The sequence below is a fragment of the Populus alba genome, chromosome 17, assembly GCF_005239225.2.
Source record: "Populus alba chromosome 17, ASM523922v2, whole genome shotgun sequence".
NCBI lineage: Eukaryota > Viridiplantae > Streptophyta > Magnoliopsida > Malpighiales > Salicaceae > Populus > Populus alba.
Genome location: NC_133300.1, coordinates 15,463,903 through 15,484,178, shown reverse-complemented (window position 1 = coordinate 15,484,178; position 20,276 = coordinate 15,463,903). Strand labels below are relative to the sequence as shown.

General features: G+C 36.5%; 1 protein-coding gene and 1 long non-coding RNA gene across 2 annotated transcripts; one reads left to right on the top strand and one right to left on the bottom strand.

Annotated features, from left to right (window-relative positions):
• Positions 1-7,395: 7,395 nt before the first annotated feature.
• On the bottom strand, positions 7,396-14,317 carry LOC140954917 (uncharacterized). Its single transcript, XR_012168570.1, has 3 exons — positions 14,088-14,317; positions 8,274-8,330; positions 7,396-7,561 (listed from the first exon to the last, which is right to left on the bottom strand). It is a non-coding gene; the product is annotated as an uncharacterized lncRNA (long non-coding RNA).
• On the top strand, positions 9,016-13,584 carry LOC140954879 (uncharacterized). Its single transcript, XM_073405861.1, has 6 exons — positions 9,016-9,171; positions 9,448-10,293; positions 10,711-10,800; positions 11,653-12,009; positions 12,046-12,417; positions 13,060-13,584. The coding sequence occupies exons 1-6, from the start codon at positions 9,016-9,018 to the stop codon at positions 13,582-13,584; spliced, it is 2,346 nt and encodes a 781-aa protein (XP_073261962.1).
• Positions 14,318-20,276: the final 5,959 nt, after the last annotated feature.

Below are 20,276 nucleotides of genomic sequence, written 5' to 3'. Positions count from 1 at the left end.
CTTAAAATTGCAACCATACCGCCAAAAAATGGTAGCTTTCAGGAGTTCCTTAAAGTTATCACCCAGGTTTTTTGGCCCCTTCAAGGTTCTCGCTCGCATTGGACCAGTGACATACAAATTAGACCTTCCCACAGGGTCACGCATACATGATGTTTTCCATGTCAGTTTACTCAAGAAACAGTGGGGAGATATAGCCAAGGACACGGTGATCACCCTTCCTCCAATTACGTCAGATGCTATGGTGTTACCAGAACCAGAAGCAGTCCTTGATAGAAGGGTTATCCAGAAAGGGGAAATACAGGCCACGAATGGAAATCTTGGTGAAATGGAAGGGGGCATTGCCAGAAGATTCTTCGTGGGAAAATTTATGGCGATTTGCAAAAACTTATCCTCAATTCAACCTTGCGGACAAGGAGAATTCAAGGGAGAGGGAATGATAAGAGCATTGGACACGTGGATCTCTTGCTACTACTGCATGGAGAGAGTCTACGTGGAATTACTTTATGTTTTGTTTGTTTCATTGTTTAATTTATTTCATTGTTTAATTAAGTAATTGAATGGGTCAGAGAATAAGTAACGAGATTAGCAAGAGCATCCCTAGTCTTCAGCTCTCCACTACTGGAGTTCCTATTATTTAGTTTACAGTTGTATTGAATGGCCTATTTAGGCTCACTGTTTCGAGGGGAAAGGGGCAATCAATAAACAATCACCTTTTCTCTTACTATCTCTTCTTCCTCTAAATCCTATCTTATCATTGAATCCAAGATGTTCACCAAAGATATAACCTAAAATTACCACCAGCAAACTTTAATTCCCAATATTTCAGGGTTTTGAAAAATACATTCAGCTTATTTACAAATCATGATTAGTAGTGAATTGGCTTTGTTCACCAAAGATATAACATAAAATTACTACCAACAAACTTTAATTCCTAATAAGCTAACTAACTTGGGGCATGAAATGTTGCACTGCACAACAAAGCTGGTTTTCTGTTTTTGAGAAGAAAAAACAAATACCCGTTGTTTATTGGAAATTATTTTTTTTATATGATTTTTTCTTGAAAAATAAATTTTTACAAAGTGAATAAATTTTTTATGTTTGATAGTATCATGAAAAATAAGTTAGAAAATATTTTTCAATATTTAGCTATGTCATGAAAAATAATATGAAAAAATAACTTATTAATATTTTTTTTAAAGTTTAATAAAATAATAAGGAAATTAAAAAAGTTGAATGAGAATGAAATTGAGAAAACATCTAATTTTATTTATTATCTCAAATATAATAAATAACAATCAAAATAATGGAGATCAAATATAATAGATAAAAAAATTGAAAGATAATGAAATTAAGAAAATAATTATAATTTCATAAATTATTACAAATAAAATAAATAATAATCAAAAGAATGAGAACCAAATATGATAGATAAAAAATTTCAATTAAGAAAAGGATAAAATAAAAACAAATAATAATCATAAAAAATCAAAACCAAAGTTGATATAAAAATCAAATTAGATCAAACTCTAAGGGATGGAATAAAAAAATAAAGATTCAAAACAAAAATATATAGTAATCAAAAGTTTGAGTATCAAATTTGATATAATTAGCAAATAATATAATATTTCTAAATTTTTTATAATTTCTGAAAAGTGTTTTCCTTTAACTGAAAAGTGTTTTTCGTTAACCAATTTTTCTAATGGAAAATAAACACAGAAAAATTTGAAAGTGGTTTCCAGAAAACCACTTTTTATGAAACAAAAAGAGGTCTTAACATAAAAGTAGCACTTTAAAGATGTCGCCTTTCCTAATGATTTTATCTAATAGATTGTCGGGATTTAGAACGCTTGTTTGTTTTTTAAATTTTAAAAAAATGAATTATTTATTTATTTATTTTACTTCAAATTAGGTTTTTTTTATATCGTTTTGATATACTGTATTAAAAATAAATTTTAAAAGATAAAATTTTTTATTTTAAATAAAAATATTTTAAAAAATAACTATATATTACCACAATAATAAACACCTCTTAAAATAGAGAATTGTTTAGAATGGTTAGTATCGCACGTCATAAAATAGAGAATTGTTTAGAATTGTCCAATGGCGATTTTTCATTTGAATTTTAGGTTTTTTTATTTTTGTGTAAAGGAGTCGCCACCTAGTTTTATGGTCACTAGGAACCCTAACTGGTCTTTCAGAGATTCTAAGGCAAGGGATTGGTTGCGTAAAGGGAAGGTATTAGCACCCCTAGTACGCCCTACCTAAGGTAAGCTGCTTGGTGTCTGGTTTGCTCTATAATTGCTATGGTGTAGGTGTTTTCTAATCCCATCAGTTTTCCTAGGTTTGATTCAAATAAAATTTATTAGGATAGAAATCCAAGGAGATTCCATGTGCTTCGAAAGCTCATTTTTCCCTTAGTATTTCAAGAGTTTGCGACTCGTAAATTGCAAGGAGGAGGGACAAAAAATCTAGAAATCTAGGGCGTTAAAAAAAACCCTATTTTTTTAGTATTTTATACTCTCGCGGCTCGTAAACCGTGGAGTAATTTTTTTTTGAAATGTCCTCGATTATAATCAAGGCTTCTTTCAAGGATGTGTGCAGATTTATTACTCCCAATAATATTTTGGATATTCATCCTTTAAGGATTTCTTTATCCAAACATTAGCGGTGAATAATAGATGAATCCCCCCCAAAAAATAAGATTTTTATATTTTTTTGGAATATTGGCCAATACCCTTTGAAGTTTTACAAACATGTTGTAAAATCCAGAAAATGCAAGAAAATAATTTTTTATTGTGTTTAAGAAATCCATGCGAAAACACATTTTTGAAAGTTTAAATATTCATTTTTTTTAAGACATTAAAAAAAACATGTTAGGGTATTGGCCGTATGCAACACACAAGAAAACTTTTTTTTTTTTTATCGAAAACACAAGCAACGCAATTAAACCAAAAAAAAAATCGCAATAAAGAAAAGCTAAAAGCCGTCATATATTCTAAGATTTATAATAAGCTTAAAGCAATAAAAAAAAAATTCAAAGCCAACTTAATGCGCAGATAGCCCGAAATAAAAAAAAAAAACTAGGAGAAATCACTAAAAAAAAACAAAGACCGGCTGATTTCTTCTCCCACGGGTGTAAGGAAAAACCCCTAAATGTAAAATTTCATAAACATGAAAGACAAAACCTTTTTACATGGGCAGCAACTGAACTCAAAAATCATGGAAAAAATGATAGGCAAGCGTTGGTTTTTTTCTAAACACAAACCAATTATTTCAAAAGGAAGAAAAGCTTTACAACCGAATGTTTAATATAAAAATAACAAAGGAGGAGAGATTGGGGCTTATACCTGCAGCTCCTGTTTGCAGAAAATGAAACCAGGGACCAAAAAAAATCACAGCTCACGTGTGCTTCCTTGAATACCGTCGCCTGCCTCTCTTGCGTGTTCCTTCAAACTGCAGCTCCTCTCTTGTGTTTTTCCTTCAAAACTGCAGCTCCTGTTTGCAGAAAATAGAACCCAAGGCCGAAAGACACAGCTCACGCGTGCCTCCTTGGATGCTGGTAAATGACGGACGAAAATAGAGATGCTGAAGCGGACGAAATATTTCAGCTATGGGCTGCAGGTCTCAACGTTTTTTTTTTCTGCAGAAGATGAAATGGAGAACCAAGCGCACGTTGCTGTCAAGATTCAGCAGCAAATCTCCCTCTCCGTCTTGTCCTTTTGCTCTCCTCTTTCCTCACAATAACACCCGAATGCAATAAAGAAAATCCCTCTATTTACTGTGTTTTTCTTTTACTCTGCCTCTCTTGCGTTTTTTCCTTTGGTCTCTCTTTGCTGTCTTTTTTTTTTGCCTCTTACTATCCGGTGTTCTCTTACTTTTCTGCTCTCTTCTTTCTTTTTTTTGCTCTCTTCTTGCTGCCTTTTTTTTTTTGCTCCCTCTTTTCTCCCCTTTTGGCTCTCTCTTTTCTGCTTTTTTGGCTCTCTCTTTTCTGCCCCCGTTAGGTCATTAGAGGGGCTTATATATAGTCTAAAATGTCTCCATTTAGGAAGGATTCAATGCATTAATCCTAGGACGTAAATCCCTACTGATTTGCAGTAAAAAAACGCAAAAGGAAGCTGCAATATTCTGATTTTATGCTGGTTCTTTACGTCTGATTTCTTTCTAGTTTTAGAGGAGGGTGTGGCTGTTTTCTTTCCTTCCATAGGGCCAGCTGCTCCCTTTGAAATGAGGCCAGAAAAAACGTGGTTGCAGCTCCCAAAATCAGACATGATGATAAAGGAAAAACAGCAGGAATTTGCAGCGAAAAAGGACAGAAAATCAGCTGGATGGTGCAGCTGCAAGGTCTCATTTTCCTTATTGGTGTGGAAAAAATCCTATCATTTATGATGATCCATTATCCCTCTCCAGCTTTCAATATCCTTCTTCAATTCAATCCCTCATTTTAGCAATTTTCGATTCAGTCCTTGGTCCAAAAAAAATCCTTCGAATCAGCCCCGCGAACTTGGGCTCTATTCTTCCCGCGGCAGAATTTTCTGCCTTCACGTTAGATATTCAAATGGGAATATCTTGAGCTTCTGATATTGGAATCAAGTGATTCAAAAGCCAAAAGTATTCTACACATCTAGGACTATAACTTTGATAAAGGAGTCAAAGTCAGATAAAATCTTTTTACAGAACAGAATCTAGCAGTAATGTGGTTGGTCAAAAGGGATCTCCAGGTCTAGACTCAAAACTGACGAATACCGAGAATCCTGATATGACTGAGAGTATGAACTAAGAACAAAAATCACAAAAACTAGGCCAACAATAAAGTTTTTTTAGTGCAGACTCGGGTCAATATCCTTCTCGCGGCAGAATTCTCTGCCTTCACGTTAGATATTCAAACGGGAACATCTAGAGCCTCTGATATCAGAATCAAGTGATTCAAAAGCTCAAATTCATCTACACATCTAGGACTACAACTTTTATGAAGGAATCGAAGTGAAATAAAATCATTTTATAGAACAGAATCTAGCAGTAATCTAGTTGCTCAAAAAGGTTCTTGATCTGACAATGCTGAGCATCCAAATCTGACTAAGAATCTGCTCTAAGAAAAATGATCCCTAGGACTTAATAAAGGTGTACATCAATTTTTCAACATGTAATAAGTGACAGAATATACCTAGGATGGTCATATATTGTACGAAACCGAGTCAAAATCAGATCTTAAGTTGGAACAAAAAATTGCGACAACAGCAGAACCATTTTTTAGTGCAAATTCTGAAGGATTTATTCAACCTTAAAAACAAGATAATGAAGGAATGAATTTATCATTCTGAAGACTCCTGATCAACCTAAGAAAACCTGATGATTTTGGTAGTAAAGGGGAAGGCTAAAAAAGAGCAGAAAATAGCTCACACCAGTTTTTTTTTTGGAAAAAAAATATTTCTTATGTGCTTTTGTCAATCTTCTGGCGAACATCAGCTAAACTCCTACACTCTATTCAAAAGAGGTATACACCGTCTCTAGCACGTGGGGGTCAAAAAATGAGTAACAACAGTTAGAATGCATGCATACAGCTTGGTCACATTTAAGATCAATTTTCATGTATTTTGAATGTAAAATGCCTACTGTTGGGAGAAAATGGTTTTAAAACGTGGTCGTTAATGAGTGTAATTGGATTTTAATCAAATATTAAATTAATAAATTAAGATTTTGTTGAAAAATATTTTTTAGTATGAATATTATAACATGAAATATTAAAATACTTAAAATTAATTTCAAAGAATTCTAAATGAAATTGATTTTAAAAAAAGCAAAATATAGTTTTTAATTTAAATATATCATACACCAAAAAACAGAGTTAAAAAAGTGGACAGACTAGCTATTTCAAAATACAGGTTGAAATTTTGCAGAGCACAGGCTTTCATCCGCAAACATGGCACTACCAAAAACTCGTTAAATACCATGGGAATCCCCAACGGCATATTTCTGGCGGTATTTTTTGGTCAAAATTACCGACGTAATATTTTCATCCGTAATTCAGTCGGTAATTACAGACGGTTATATTCCGTCAGTAATTACCGACCGAATTATGGACGGAAAGGTCAGAATTAATGAAAAAAGGGCGGGTACCTGAGGCGGAGGTTTTCGCGGGTGATTTTTCCGACAAAATCACCGATGGATTCAAAACCTGGGACCCGTACGGGTGACGTGACCGGTTCACCGTCAAAACTACCGACGGATTTGAATGCCAGATCCGTACGGGTGACGTGACAGGTGCACCGTCAAAAAATACCGACGGAATCACCGAGGGATTTGAAAAAGTAGGTCCGTGCGGTGACGTGTCGATTCCCTGTCACAATTAGCAACGGATTCACCGACGGTGTAATTCCGTTGGTGAGCCCGTCGGAAAAAGTGAATATATGGCCCCCCTGCCGACACTCTCCTCCCCCATTTCTCCTTCTTCTTCCTAATCCTAAGTCTCCCCATCTGCAAATAACCAGCCCCCCCTCGCCCCTAAACAAAAATCTTTCTCATCTCAGCAGTTGTACTTCTTGAAGTTTTGTGGTCACAGCATCCGTGTTCTGATTTACTGACGGATTTTATCAATTTTTGTAAGTAATTCTATCTTTTTAAATTTTAACATTTAAATGTCAATTTTATTGTTTTTTTAGTATATGTATTTTTATTAGTAGATGTACATGTTTTATTGTTATTTCTCAAATAAACTTGTAGTTTATGAATGTATAATTTTATACCTGTTATGGTTTGTTTTAGATTTTGTAAGATTGTATTTGTTTGTAAATTGTTAAAACTTTGTGGAATTACCGAATTACATGTTATGCTTTGAAATAATTAATAGCTTGCTTAATGGGTCCTTTTTAAGTTTTATCGATGGTATTGCAGAGTGCTAATTTCTACGGTGAAGAATTGCATCATGTTGTATCAGAGTACGGTGACATTGTGTTTGGCCTTCAATCAGGTAAGCAAATGTAACAGTCTCAAATCATAATGTCATGAAATCTCCAAACATTTATTTACCAATGTCAAGTATTGGGTAATATGTCTAAATTTATGGGATTTTTTTTTTTGAAAATTTCGGCAGAGTTTCCTCTATTTTTGTTGGTACCAAGTTATCGACAACACTTCTAATATATATCATTATGACTTCCATCTTGATCCAATCATCCTGAATCACATTCCAATCATCAAACATTAACGCAATACTTATACTTATCAATTAATAATCAACATAAATGTACTCCCAAAGCAACCCAAAGGATAAACAAATTCATCACAAACATAATAAATGCTAACTAACTACATAAATACAACATTAAGATTAAGAGTCATATTATGTTTATAATAAATCTTATCTTATCATTTTAAAAATGATTTGATCATACTAATAACTATATATATATATAATACATCCACTACCTATTACACCTTCTACTTGATTTTTACATCACAAAAGGATTTACATTGAAAGTAACGACATGAATATTACATTCCAAAATGGTAATTCATAAACAGGAGAATTCCTACATCTAACGATCTGCATCACCTCGTGGCATACCTGTTTCAACAACAACCATATTAATTAACTTTCTCATTATATTAATCTAACATTAAATAATTACTCTTAACCTTTGAAATTTAGTACTTCTACTTGAATCTAACTTACTCCTATAATTTACATAATCTTTTTAGGACTTAAAAATCCAACTAATTCCTCTTAATTACCAAATACATCTAACACTTTCATATAGATACCCAAAATTCATTTTTTTCCTTCCTCGGTTACCAATAGACCCAGTAATTCCATTCGAATTACCTATCATCCAGCTAACCTCTTTTGTTAGCCAATCAATCCGGTAATTCCATATAAATTACTCATCCAGTTAACCTCTTTGTTAACCAATAAACCCGGTAATTCTCTTTATTACCCAAAAATCCGACTAACCCATTTCGGTTAGCAAAATCAATCCGGTAATTCCATATGAATCACCCAGTATCCGGCTAATCTCTTTTGTTAGCCAATCAATCCGGTAATTCCATTCGAATTACCTAGCATCCGGCTAATCTCTTGTATTAGTCAAAAAATCCGGTAATACCATACGAATTACCCCATATCCGGTTAACCTCATTGTTAACCAATAAAACCAGTAATTTCACATAATCATAACTCAAATTATTCATTTGCTCCATTCATTTAATATCAATTAAATAAGCAACATAGATAATTAGGAAAACTAAAAATTACAAAAAGAGGTGACGAATTCACCTACCTTCTGTTCGGGATGACCCAGCTCCTCCTATCTGATAACCAGCTCCAGACACAGCTCCTGAATCAATCAAGTGTCATTATATCATTAGTCCATCAATATGTTTTTCTTATGTGCCGAAACATAAAGCACATAATATTTTTATTTGTAATTTGTTCTAATAAAAATTCATTCTCAAATATAACATCATTATTTTACATACAACCTCATATTTAACTCAAGTTACTTCTTTGTTTTCTCTATGTTCATAATTCCTCCATCAAATTATTCTTCTATTCTTTATACCCTCACATCATATTATTTATTTTATTTAAATACTATATTCAAACACAATCTAGGCATCTTGTCTTCATATTTTCTTTTAACTAGTTTATTTCTCTTTTAATTTGAATTTACATATTATTATTATTATTTTCTCAACTTAAATGCTATCTCTTCATTTAGTCTTTCTTACATTTTCATTTATCATGATTAAACATGGTTTTTTTCTAAACATTATTATGGAAAGAGATTAGAATAGACTCATATATGTAAATACCTTATATAGGATAATTATCATGTGTAGTATACCTCACTCTAGTATTGTACACAACCCTAGAGATATAAATACAAAGGATGGCTGCAGCTATTAGCATCCATTGTAATTCACATACATATCTTTCTTTAAACTTAACTTGGTATCAGAGCAAGCAAAGAAAATAAAATCGCAGCTTTTATTCTGCTGGTCCAGTTCTCTTCTCTGTCAATGACGAATAACTCTGTTGCTGCACCGATCACTCACCCTTCTTCTTCTCTTGCGCCACCATCGATGACAGCTGCTACATCTGGTGCTCCTCTTGCTGCTGCTGAAATCGAATTGCCTCAGACTCCTGCTATCATCCCTCTCCCCAACACTCAGCAGGTAATATCTTTAAAGCTCTCCAACACCAATTTTCTGTATTGGAGGATGCAGATGAAGCCTTTTCTCTTGGGCCAAGGCGTTTTTCCCTTTGTGGATGGTTCATTCCCATGTCCTCCCTCTCATGTGATTTCTGTTGACACCTCCTTACCTGCTGTTAATGCCTCCTATTTGTCATGGAAGCAACAAGACCACCTACTCATGAGTGCTCTTTTATCCTCCCTCTCTATGGAAGTTCTGCACCTAGTGGTTGATTGTAACACCTCCCACGAAATCTAGACAACGCTGGAAACAGCCCTTGCTTCTCCTTCAAACTCACGAATTATGCAGCTCCATGGTTCATTCCAAGAGCTCCGACAGAATGATGAATCGGTTAGCACCTATCTGCAAAAGGCTAAATCCTTGTTTGATCAACTTGCTGCAGCTGGTAGACCGATATCTATGGAAGACTTTAATTTGTATGTCTTTCGGGGATTACGCAGTGAGTTTAAGGACCTTGTAACCAGCTTATCTACTAAAGCTGAGCCTATCTCGTACACTGACCTCCACAGCCACCTCCTTACGCATGAATTTATCAACAAAATCAATATTCATCCAGTTGTAACAGCTCCTCTGTTACCCACTCCATCCCAGCAGCCATCTGTGTTTTTTGGGCAGCGACAGTCAGGTTCTAATGCTGGTAGAAGAGGCTGTTTTTGCGGGGGATGGCGACCAAACAACCGTAGTAGTTATCGTGGAAATCATGGTTATGGTTCAGCTCAGAATTTCAGTCCTACAAATTCTCCTTCAGGTTCACATTTTGGACAGCAGGGAAATCGGGTCTCCTATGGCTCAAGTCAGTACTTTGGGCAGCAAAGCAACCGGTTTGGGGGTTCTCACCACACCATCAAATGTCAGCTATGCTATGATTATGGGCATACTGCTCAGCAGTGTTCTCAATTATCTACTCATCATGTACAAGCTAATGTTAATTTAGCATTTAATACTGTCCCCACTACTTCTCCTGTTACTTGGTTTCCTGATACAGGTGCGAATCATCATGTGACGCCGGACCTTGTGAGTATGACAAGTTCAGAACCTTACCTTGGTAATGATCACTTGCATGTTGGCGATGGTAAGGGTCTTGTTATCTCTAATATTGCTCACTCTCACATTCAGTCACCCAAACGCACATTTACATTATCCAACATTTTACATGTTCCTACCATTAAAAAACCTTTACTATCTGTTCAGAAGTTTTGTCTTGAGAATAACGTGTTTTTTGAATTTCATTCATTTGTATTTTATGTTAAGGATCTCATGACAAAGGAAGTTCTTCTTTCCGGTCGGAGTAGAGATGGTCTATATGTTCTGTCCGAGTCCTCTGCCACATCATTACCTGTAGCCCTCCTATCCACCCGAATCTCTACTTCAGCTGATTTCTGGCATCGTCGTCTTGGACATCCTAGTCCACGTATTTTGCAATTTTTAGTGTCCAATAAAAAGGTGTCCTGTACGTCAAAAAATTTTGATTTTAATTGTTCAGCATGTCCTCTTGGTAAGTTGTCTCGTTTGCCTTTAAAAACTACAAGTCATCAAACTCAAGCTCCACTTGACTTGATTTTTAGTGATGTTTGGGGACCTTCCCCTATGTTATCATCTGATGGATTTTGTTATTTTGTTATTTTTGTGGATGCCCATACAAGGTTTATTTGGTTTTACCCCTTGGCTGCAAAATCTGATGTTTTTACTGTCTTTCATCAATTTCAAGCACAAGTTGAACGTCAGTTTTCCTTAAAAATTAAATCTGTTCAAACAGATTGGGGTGGCGAATATCGAAAACTCAATACCTATTTTAAAACAATTGGTATTCATCATCGTATTATCTGCCCCCATACTCATGAACAAAATGGCATGGTCGAACGTCGTCATAGACATATTGTTGAAACTGGACTTACTCTCCTAGGTCAATGTAAAGCTCCCTTAAAATACTAGAGTTCTGCTTTTGAAAGTTCTGTTTATTTGATTAATCGCATGCCAACTCCAGTTCTTAATCATAAAACTCCTTTTGAATGTCTTTTAAAATCAACTCCTGACTATGGATTTCTTCGCACTTTCGGGTGTCTTTGCTTTCCGCTACTTCGTCCATATAATGCTCATAAGTTAGATTTCCGCTCTTCTCCTTGTGTCTTTCTAGGTTATAACAACTCTCATTTAGGTTATCGATGTCTTGATTTGTCGTCACATCGTCTTTACATTGCTCGTCATGTTCAATTTCATGAAACTGTTTTTCCCTTTGACAAATCTGAACAGCATATTGCCTCACCTATACAACCCCCTGCTGTCACTTTCCAGCCCCTCACATTTGTTTCTGCACCATATTTAGCCAAATCCAGTGCTCCAACAAAGCCCCCTGCACCTACATCACCCTCTCCCGCCCCCTTATTTTTGCCTGCATATCACGGTCATATTCATTCCATAGGTACAGGTCCGGACTTGTCAATCTCACATGTGTCTCCTATGGCCCCGGTCTCTCCTGATGTGGCACTCTCCTCTGCTGGGTCTCCTACTTCGGGTGCAGTATGTGTGTCCCATATGCTATCTGATTTGCCAAACTCCCTTGTTCCATCCCCTGCTGGCTCTCCCTCTCGGTTTGCTTCGCCTACTCAGCCTAGTCCTCTGTTGCACCGTTCCACACTAGGTTCCTCCACTCTTTCCCCCCCTGGACTTGATTTATGTGTTGATTTGTCTCATTTCTCTCTTCAGCAAGACCACGACAGTGTGTCTTCCACTCAACCACAGGTTGCACGCACTCACTCCATGGTGCTTCGCCCACGTTCTTCCAAAACTGCAAACTTAAGTGTCTTATCTGCCTCCCGGTCTACATCCTTACCTCAGCAGGAACCAGTTTCATTTAAGGCTGCTGACAAATACTTGATTTGGCATAAAGCCATGCAAGAAGAACTTCAGGCCCTTCACAGTAATGACACCTGGTCATTAGTTCCTTTTGCTCCATCTATGAATGTGGTCGGCAGTCGATGGGTATATAAGATTAAGAGGCGCGCTGATGGTTGTGTGGATCGATATAAAGCACGGCTGGTTGCACGAGGTTTCACTCAGCAAGAGGGGGTTGATTACTATGAAACATTTAGTCCGGTGATCAAGCCAACAACGATTCGTCTAGTACTTACTATTGCTGTCACCTGTGGTTGGCAGATTCATCAATTGGATGTCCATAATGCCTTTTTGAATGGCATTCTTCAGGAGGAGGTGTACATGGAACAACCACCTGGTTTTGTTGACTCTACATTCCCCACGCATGTGTGTCGTCTACATAAATCTTTGTATGGTTTGAAACAAGCACCTCGGGCATGGTACAACCGGTTAAGTGAGTTTCTGATCTCCATTGGTTTTCAGGCATCGAAGGTTGATACTTCTCTCTTTATTCTCTCCTTCAGCGGTGCTATCTTTTATTTACTTGTGTATGTTGATGATAATTTGTTGACTGGGAGTAACCCGACTTTGCTTCAACGCTTAATTGTTTTGCTGAGTTCAGAGTTTAAACTTCGAGATTTAGGCTCTATTCATTTCTTCTTGGGCATTGAAGTTAAATCCACTTCTATGGGTTTGTTACTCAGCCAACACAAGTATACTCTTGATATTATCCAACGAGCAGGTATGACTTCTTGTAAACCAGTTGCTACTCCTCTGTCTACCTCCTCAAAATTGAGCATCACATCTGGTACTCCTTACTCTGATCCGACACGATATAGACAAATTGTTGGGGCTCTCCAGTATCTTACTTTTACCAGACCTGATATTTGTTATGCAGTCAACAAGGTATGTCAGTTTATGCATGCCCCTACTGAGGATCATTGGTCGGCCGTTAAACGTATACTACGTTATCTTCAGGATACAGCTTCTTATGGTCTACACATTACTCGGGATTCCTCATTATCTCTTCATGGTTTCACTGATGCTGATTGGGCTGGCAGTATTGATGATCGGAAATCAACAGGTGGTTATCTTGTATATCTTGGTGCTACTCCTATTTCATGGAAATCAGGGAAGCAACGCACTATAGCTCGATCTTCTACAGAGGCAGAATACAAGGCCTTAGCTGATGGTACTGCTGAAATCTTATGGATTCGCTCTTTATTATCAGAACTTCATTTTCCATTGTCATCCATGACTACGTTGTGGTGTGATAATTTAGGAGCCACCTTCCTATCTCTCAATCCAGTTTTTCATGCTCGCACTAAACATGTTGAAGTTGACTATCACTTTGTTCGCGATCGCGTTGCTAAGCAAGAAATTCAGGTACGCTTTATCTCTTCAAAGGACCAACTAGCTGATGTTCTTACCAAGCCACTTCCCCCAGTCTCGTTTGCTCTTTTTCGATCCAAGCTTCGAGTGGAATCTCCACCTTCAGCTTGACGGGGTGTATTATGGAAAGAGATTAGAATAGACTCCTTATATATGTAAATACCTTATATAGGATAATTATCATGTGTAGTATACCTCACTCTAGTATTGTACACAACCCTAGAGATATAAATACAAAGGATGGCTGCAGCTATTAGCATCCATTGTAATTCACATACATATCTTTCTCTAAACTTAACTAACATTAACATCAAAACTCATTCTCCCTTTTTTATTTTTTTTCTTCATTGGCCGAATGTGATGTTTCATTTTGCTCCCCCAAATCTCTCTTCATTTACTTGTTATTTCAACTTGTTTTCATTCTATTCCTCTTCAATTTCATCATTTTCCCTTCCCCTCCTAATTCCCCCAAATTCACATAAGAACCCTAAGTTCAATAATCTAGGATTTAAGGGAAACTAAGGTAAAGTTCCATGAAATTACTTCCTAATTTAATCAAATAAGCTTAGGAAAAACATCTAAATCAACATTAAATCCAAACTTCTCATGCTTACCTATTGTTTTTCTTCCAATTTCTCTTCTCTTCCAAGGTTAGCTGAATTCCCCTTCTCAAATCCTCCTTCCTTCACTTGATTTAGTGTTTTATAGGTTTAACTTGCAAGTTTATAAAGTTACTCTCTCAATTTCCTTATTGTTTTTCCTTACTTTTCTCTCTATCTCTCACGTTATGCTCTGTTTTTCTTTTCATCTTTTTGTTTCTGCCCATTCGGCAGTTAATAGAAGAGAAGGAGGGCTTATATATTTTCTTTTCAATGGCAAATAACTATTCTACCCCTAATGAGCATTTTTGCCTCTATTTGACGGTCCTTATTTTTTTTCTAGCACTACCGAGCTCCATTCATCTTAAAATTTTAACCAGGTTTTATTCAGTATATTTTAAGGTTCCTCAAAAAACTTCAGCTCAATCCGATGGTCGGATTAAAAATTACGTCCAATAACGTAAAACTAGTTGAATTGTGATTTTTCGTCAAATTTCCGAATTTCTCTAAAAATTCTGAAATTTTAACCCAAGCTAAGGCATGATATTAGAACACTCCACGAAAAGTTTCAGAATTTTCTGATCACCCAATCAAGAGTTACGAATTATTTTGTTTTACCTAAAACTAGTCAATTTATGAATTTTCGTCAAATTTCAGAATTTCTCTAAAAATTCTGAAATTTTAACCCAATATAAGGCATGATATTAGAACGCTCCACGCAAAATTTCAGAATTTTCTGATCACCCAATCAAGAGTTACGAATTATTTTGTTTTACCTAAAACTAGTCAATTTATGATTTTTCACCTGGAGGTTTTACAGCAAAAGTTTCCTGGTTTTGGGTTGACCCATAATTGAGTAAAGTGAAGTATCTTTTGGGAGCTTCCTTATTGGAAGACCAATCTTCTCTGCCATAACCTTGACGTCATGCACATCGAAAAGAACGTGTTTGAGAATATTTTCAACACCGTCATGGATGTGAAGTGGAAGACAAAGGACAACATCAAGTCTAGATTGGATATAGCTTTATACTGTAACCGTAAAAATATGGAGTTGGTTTATGAGAAGTTACGGGTCACAAAACCAAGGGCAAGCTTCGTGTTAGGGAAAAACACACAACTGCTAGTCTACAAATGGCTTAAGAGTCTGCGTTTTCCGGATGGACATGCATCGAACATATCAAGGCTTGTTAACATAGAGGACTACAAATTGTATGGAATGAAGAGTCATGACTGCCACGTGTTTATGCAAACACTCATCCCATTAGCTTTTCGTGATTTGTTGCCAAAGGGAATATGGGATGCACTGACAGAGATCAGTCATTTCTTCAGAGATATATGCTCCAGCAAGTTGAATGTTGAGCACATTGAGAGGCTTCAAACGAATATCATCGAGACAATATGCAAACTTGAGATGATATTCCCTCCTTCATTTTTTTGACTCAATGGAGCATCTCCTTATACATCTACCGTTCTAGGCAAAAGCTGGAGGACCGGTCCACTATAGATGGATGTACCCATTCGAATAGTGAGATATTACAGTTGCAATGGAATTCATATCTAAAAGTTTTTTCTATGTTTTTCTTAATTGGAAATACTTGAATTGTAATTCAATGCAGGTACTTGTTTAATCTCAAGAAAAAGGTTAAGAACAAGGCGCATGTTGAGGCTTCGATATCTGAGGCCTATATTGTTGAAGAGATATCAACATTTATCTCGTACTATTTCGAACCTCATATGAGAACAAGAATCAATCACATTCCACGACATGATGATGGCGGTGAAGTGCCTTCCAGTGGGAACTTGTCAATATTCTCCAAAACTGGACGACCCACACCTAAAAATGCCGTACAAGGAAGATATTTGTCGGAAATAGATTTCAAACAAGCACACAACTATGTTCTATTTAACTGTGATGAGCTAAGACCATTTATTCAGTAAGTTTATATATGTGTAATACTAATTAAACTTTGTCAGTAAAATATTGGTAATTATATATTGTGAAATCATACACTCATTATCACTTGCAGGCAACATCGACAATATTTGCTCTCCAATAACTCGCAGCTGACCGACTCCTAGATCTTTCAATTACAAGATGAACAATTTTCCACATGGTTCAGAACGCATGTAAGCACTATCACAAACTCATTCTAACTTGCAAAATTACTGTACGTATGCATGCCATTACGATATTCTCGTTCATTTACCGTTTATTGATGTACATTACATGTATACTAGGTTTGTCAAATGGGAAGAAGTGCGTCTAAGTCATTGTCTTTACTAAGCCTCGGGCCTGAAAGAAAAGTTAAGTGCTACAACGGGTATTTTGTCAATGGATATGTTTTCCATACTGAAGAACACGGGCAAGGAAGAAAGACATACCACTGCGGTGTTTGTGTTAAAGGATCCACAAGTAGTGAGTTAGAAGTTGACTACTGTTGTTACTCATTTTTTGAGCCATACGTGCTAATGGAGATGGTGTATATCCCCTTTAAATTGAAGGCAGGAGTTTAGTTCAGGGTTGCTGGGAGATTGACAAAAATAAAGGAAAGGGAAATATTTTTCAGACCATATTTCAGCTGGCATCTGCTCTCCTTATCCTTCCCCTTTGCTGTCAAAATTATCAGGATTCTTAGGCTAATTAGGATTCTTTTAAATGATATATTCGTTCCTTTTCTATATGGTTTCTAAGGTTGGATAAATCCCTCAGAAGCTGCACTAAAAAATTGGCTCTGTCGTTGTTGCAATTTTTTGTTCCAACTTAGGCTTTGATTTTGATTTAGTTCCATGCAATATCTAACCATCCCGGCTATATTTTGTCACTCATAACATGTTAAAAATTGACCTACACTTTTATTGGGTCCTAGGGCACGCTATTTTTATGGAAGACTCTCAGTCAAAGTAGGATGCTTGGCATTGTCAGTTTCCTGATTTAGATCAGAGGATCCTTTTTGACCAACCAGGTTGCAGCCAATTTCTATTATGTAAAATGATTTTATCTCATTTTTAATCCTTCATCAAAGTTGTAGTCCTGGACGCATAGATAAATTTGGGCTTTCAAATCGCTTGATTTCGATATCAGGAGCTCAAGATATTCCTGTTTGAATATCTGACGAGAATTCTGTCGTGAACAGGATTTTGGCCAGAGTTGCACTAAAAACTCTGCTTCCATCATGATTTTGCTGGTTTTTATTCTTAGGTTATACTCTCAGTCATATTGGGATACCCGACATTCGTCAATTTTTGAATCAGATCAGGAGACCATTTTTACCAGCTAGATTGCGGCTCGATTCTGTTTTGTAAAACGATTTTATCTCACCTTGAATCCTTCATGAAAGTTGTAGTCCTACACGTGTAGATGAATTTGGGTTTTTGAATCACTCGATTTTGATATTAGAAGCTCAAGATATTCACGTATGAATACCTAATAAGGAAGTGAAAATTCTGCCGCAAAATTCTGCCACAAGAAGGATTTTGCCCCCCAAGTTTGCAGGACTGAATTGAAAAAAAAAACTGAAATAAGGGAGTTAATTGCTGATAAAGATTGGAAGAAGCTCAGCTGGGTTTTGGGAAGAAATAGAAAAAACAGGGATAGGATTAGAAAATGACAGAAATTATGCCACGATGGGTTACATTCCTGCTGCCTTTCTAAACGACACCGTCTGTCTTTTTTACACTAATTCACTTCTTTAGCTAGACGGTGCCGTATGAGAACAACCCCATCCTAAAAATATAATTAGCATGGTACTGTACCCCACCCCGTCTGCATTCCATTCCCTCCTCTGCAACCATTTCCTGCTAGTTTTTGAAATCTCTCGTCCTTGCAACCCTGCAACCGGGCGTGTGCAGGACAGCACCCCTCTTCACGCCATGTCCTTAGCTGCCAATCAGGATTTCACAAGGGAAACCGTTGCACCTCACTGTGCCAGCTGTGAAAGAAGACGCAATGAGGAGCCTCATCATCATCTAAGGGCTGGGATTGTTTCCCTAAGACATACGGTGGAGATGAGAGAATGTGAGGGTGGTCTTCAGTTCTTGCATATATAATAGACTGCGTTGTAAAATAGAAAAGGGGGGGGGGGGAGAAAAAGGAGGCGGAGAAGAAAAAAGAAGGGAGAGAGCTAGGATAGAAAAAACAAAGAGAACGAGAGGGAAGATTATCTCCAGTCTACCCTATATTGCTGAACAGGAGCTCACAAAATCTAAGGTTTTTTGAAGACTCCTAACGGCAAAAAGAGGGAGGCTTTCTTCGGTTTTTTAGAGGCAGAAAGGCGAGGGCTTTTCCATCCACCTGTACTTCATCTTCTGCGTTCAAGCAAACAGAATCTGCAGTCTGTGATGTACATGATATAAAAGCGTGCGCCCCAGCGTTTTCTTTCTGTTTTCATGAAACGAGTGTGGCAGTGGCAGGGATCAAGAAAAAGGTGGGCGGACGCAGGGAGAGAGTTAAAAACAGAGAGGGAACGAGTTTAAAAGAGAGAGAACAAAGAAGGGAAAGCAAAAAGGAAAAAACCGAGAGAGCCAGGAGGAGGCTTAGAGTAGGAGAAATAGAGAAACAACAAGGAACGAGAAGAAATTGCTTTGAGTCTATCCTACCTTGCCGAACAGGGGTTTACAAGAACTCTAAGAGGTTTTGAAAAACTTCCTAACGGCAAAAAGAGGAAGGTTTTCTTTGGTAAAAAGGTAGAAGCTTTTCCACCAGTTGCATCTCGTTTCTCTGCATTCAAATGTGCAGGATCAACAGGTATGAGTCTTGATTTTCTGTAACGTATGTAAAGCTGTTTGTTTGGTTTTCTTTTCATTTCCAAATCTGTTTTCTGCTTCTGTTTTGGGACGTTCGTTTTCCATCTTAGCAACAAAGTTGTATGCTTGTCCACTGCTCCTCCCATGCCTTTGAGTTTAGATTATTATTCATGTTAGAGCTGCGTTTGTTTTTCCTTCTGCTGGGTACTCATACGGCGACTCATTTGGAAAGAAAAATGAGGGAAAGTCCTCTTTAGGAGGTGATGTTTCGGCTGGGTTTGGAGTGTGCTGTCCTTCCTGTTTTCTTTGAAAGAGAGATAGCTGGCCATTTGATTTGTTGTTTCTGCTTCAGCGTCTTTGATATACATGATAAAGGCATGCTCTTTTGGTTCTTTCATTTTTGTATAAAACCAACCATGGCAGCGTCATAAATTAGATAAAAGGGTAGGCGAGCAACGTTTTCTGTTATAGTTTTGGTTTTCAAATGTTTAGCTTCCATGTGTACATCACTTACTCCTTTCCGTTGAAAATGATGGCCATGCTATGTTTGGGCTTTCAGTTGATAGACCGATTCTGTTTTGATGAGATTGGGTTTTGGATGACTTTCTTTCCGGGTTCATCCTGCTTTGTCTTAAATGCATTATCAAGTTTTTGTGAAATATATGTGATGGTTTATCGTTTTAATTGTATTTACTGTGTTGCTTGTGTTTTGATTATAATAGAAATGTTTTCTTGTGTGTTGCATATGGCCAATACTCTAATATGTTTTTAATGTTTTTTTTGTATAAAAAACAAATATTTGAAGTTTTAAAAAATGTGTTTTCGCATGGATTTTTTAAACACAACACAAAAATTATTTTCTTGTATTTGAATTTTACAACATGTTTGTAAATTCCAAAGGGTGTTGACCAATATTCCAAAAATAATAAAAATCTTATTTTTTGGAATTCGTCTTTATTCACTATTTAATATTTGGATAAAGAAATCTCAAAAGGGGTAAATATCCAAAATATTATTAGAAATAATTTGTTATTATTTATTATTAATGTTTGGATAAAGAAACCCAAAGGAGTTAATATCCAAAAATATTATTAGGAATAATTCGTTATTATTCACCACGGATGTTTGGATAAAAAAACCCCAAAAGGGGTTAATATTCGTCATTGGAACTCTACTGACATATCTAAAGGTATGATCCGTATTGGCCAAGGGTTTCTTCCCTTAGACTTTGAACCCAAGTTCATTCATCAGAGCAGACTTATCTTAGGAAACTGATGGGATTAGAGAACATCAACACCATAGCAATTACAAGGCAAACCAAACACCAAGCAGCTTACCTTAGGTAGGGCGTACTAGGGGTGCTAAAATCTTCCCTTTACGCAACCAGTCCCTTGCCTTAGAATCTCTGAAAGACCAGTTAGGTTTTCTAGTGACCATAATACTAGGTGGCGACTCCCTTTT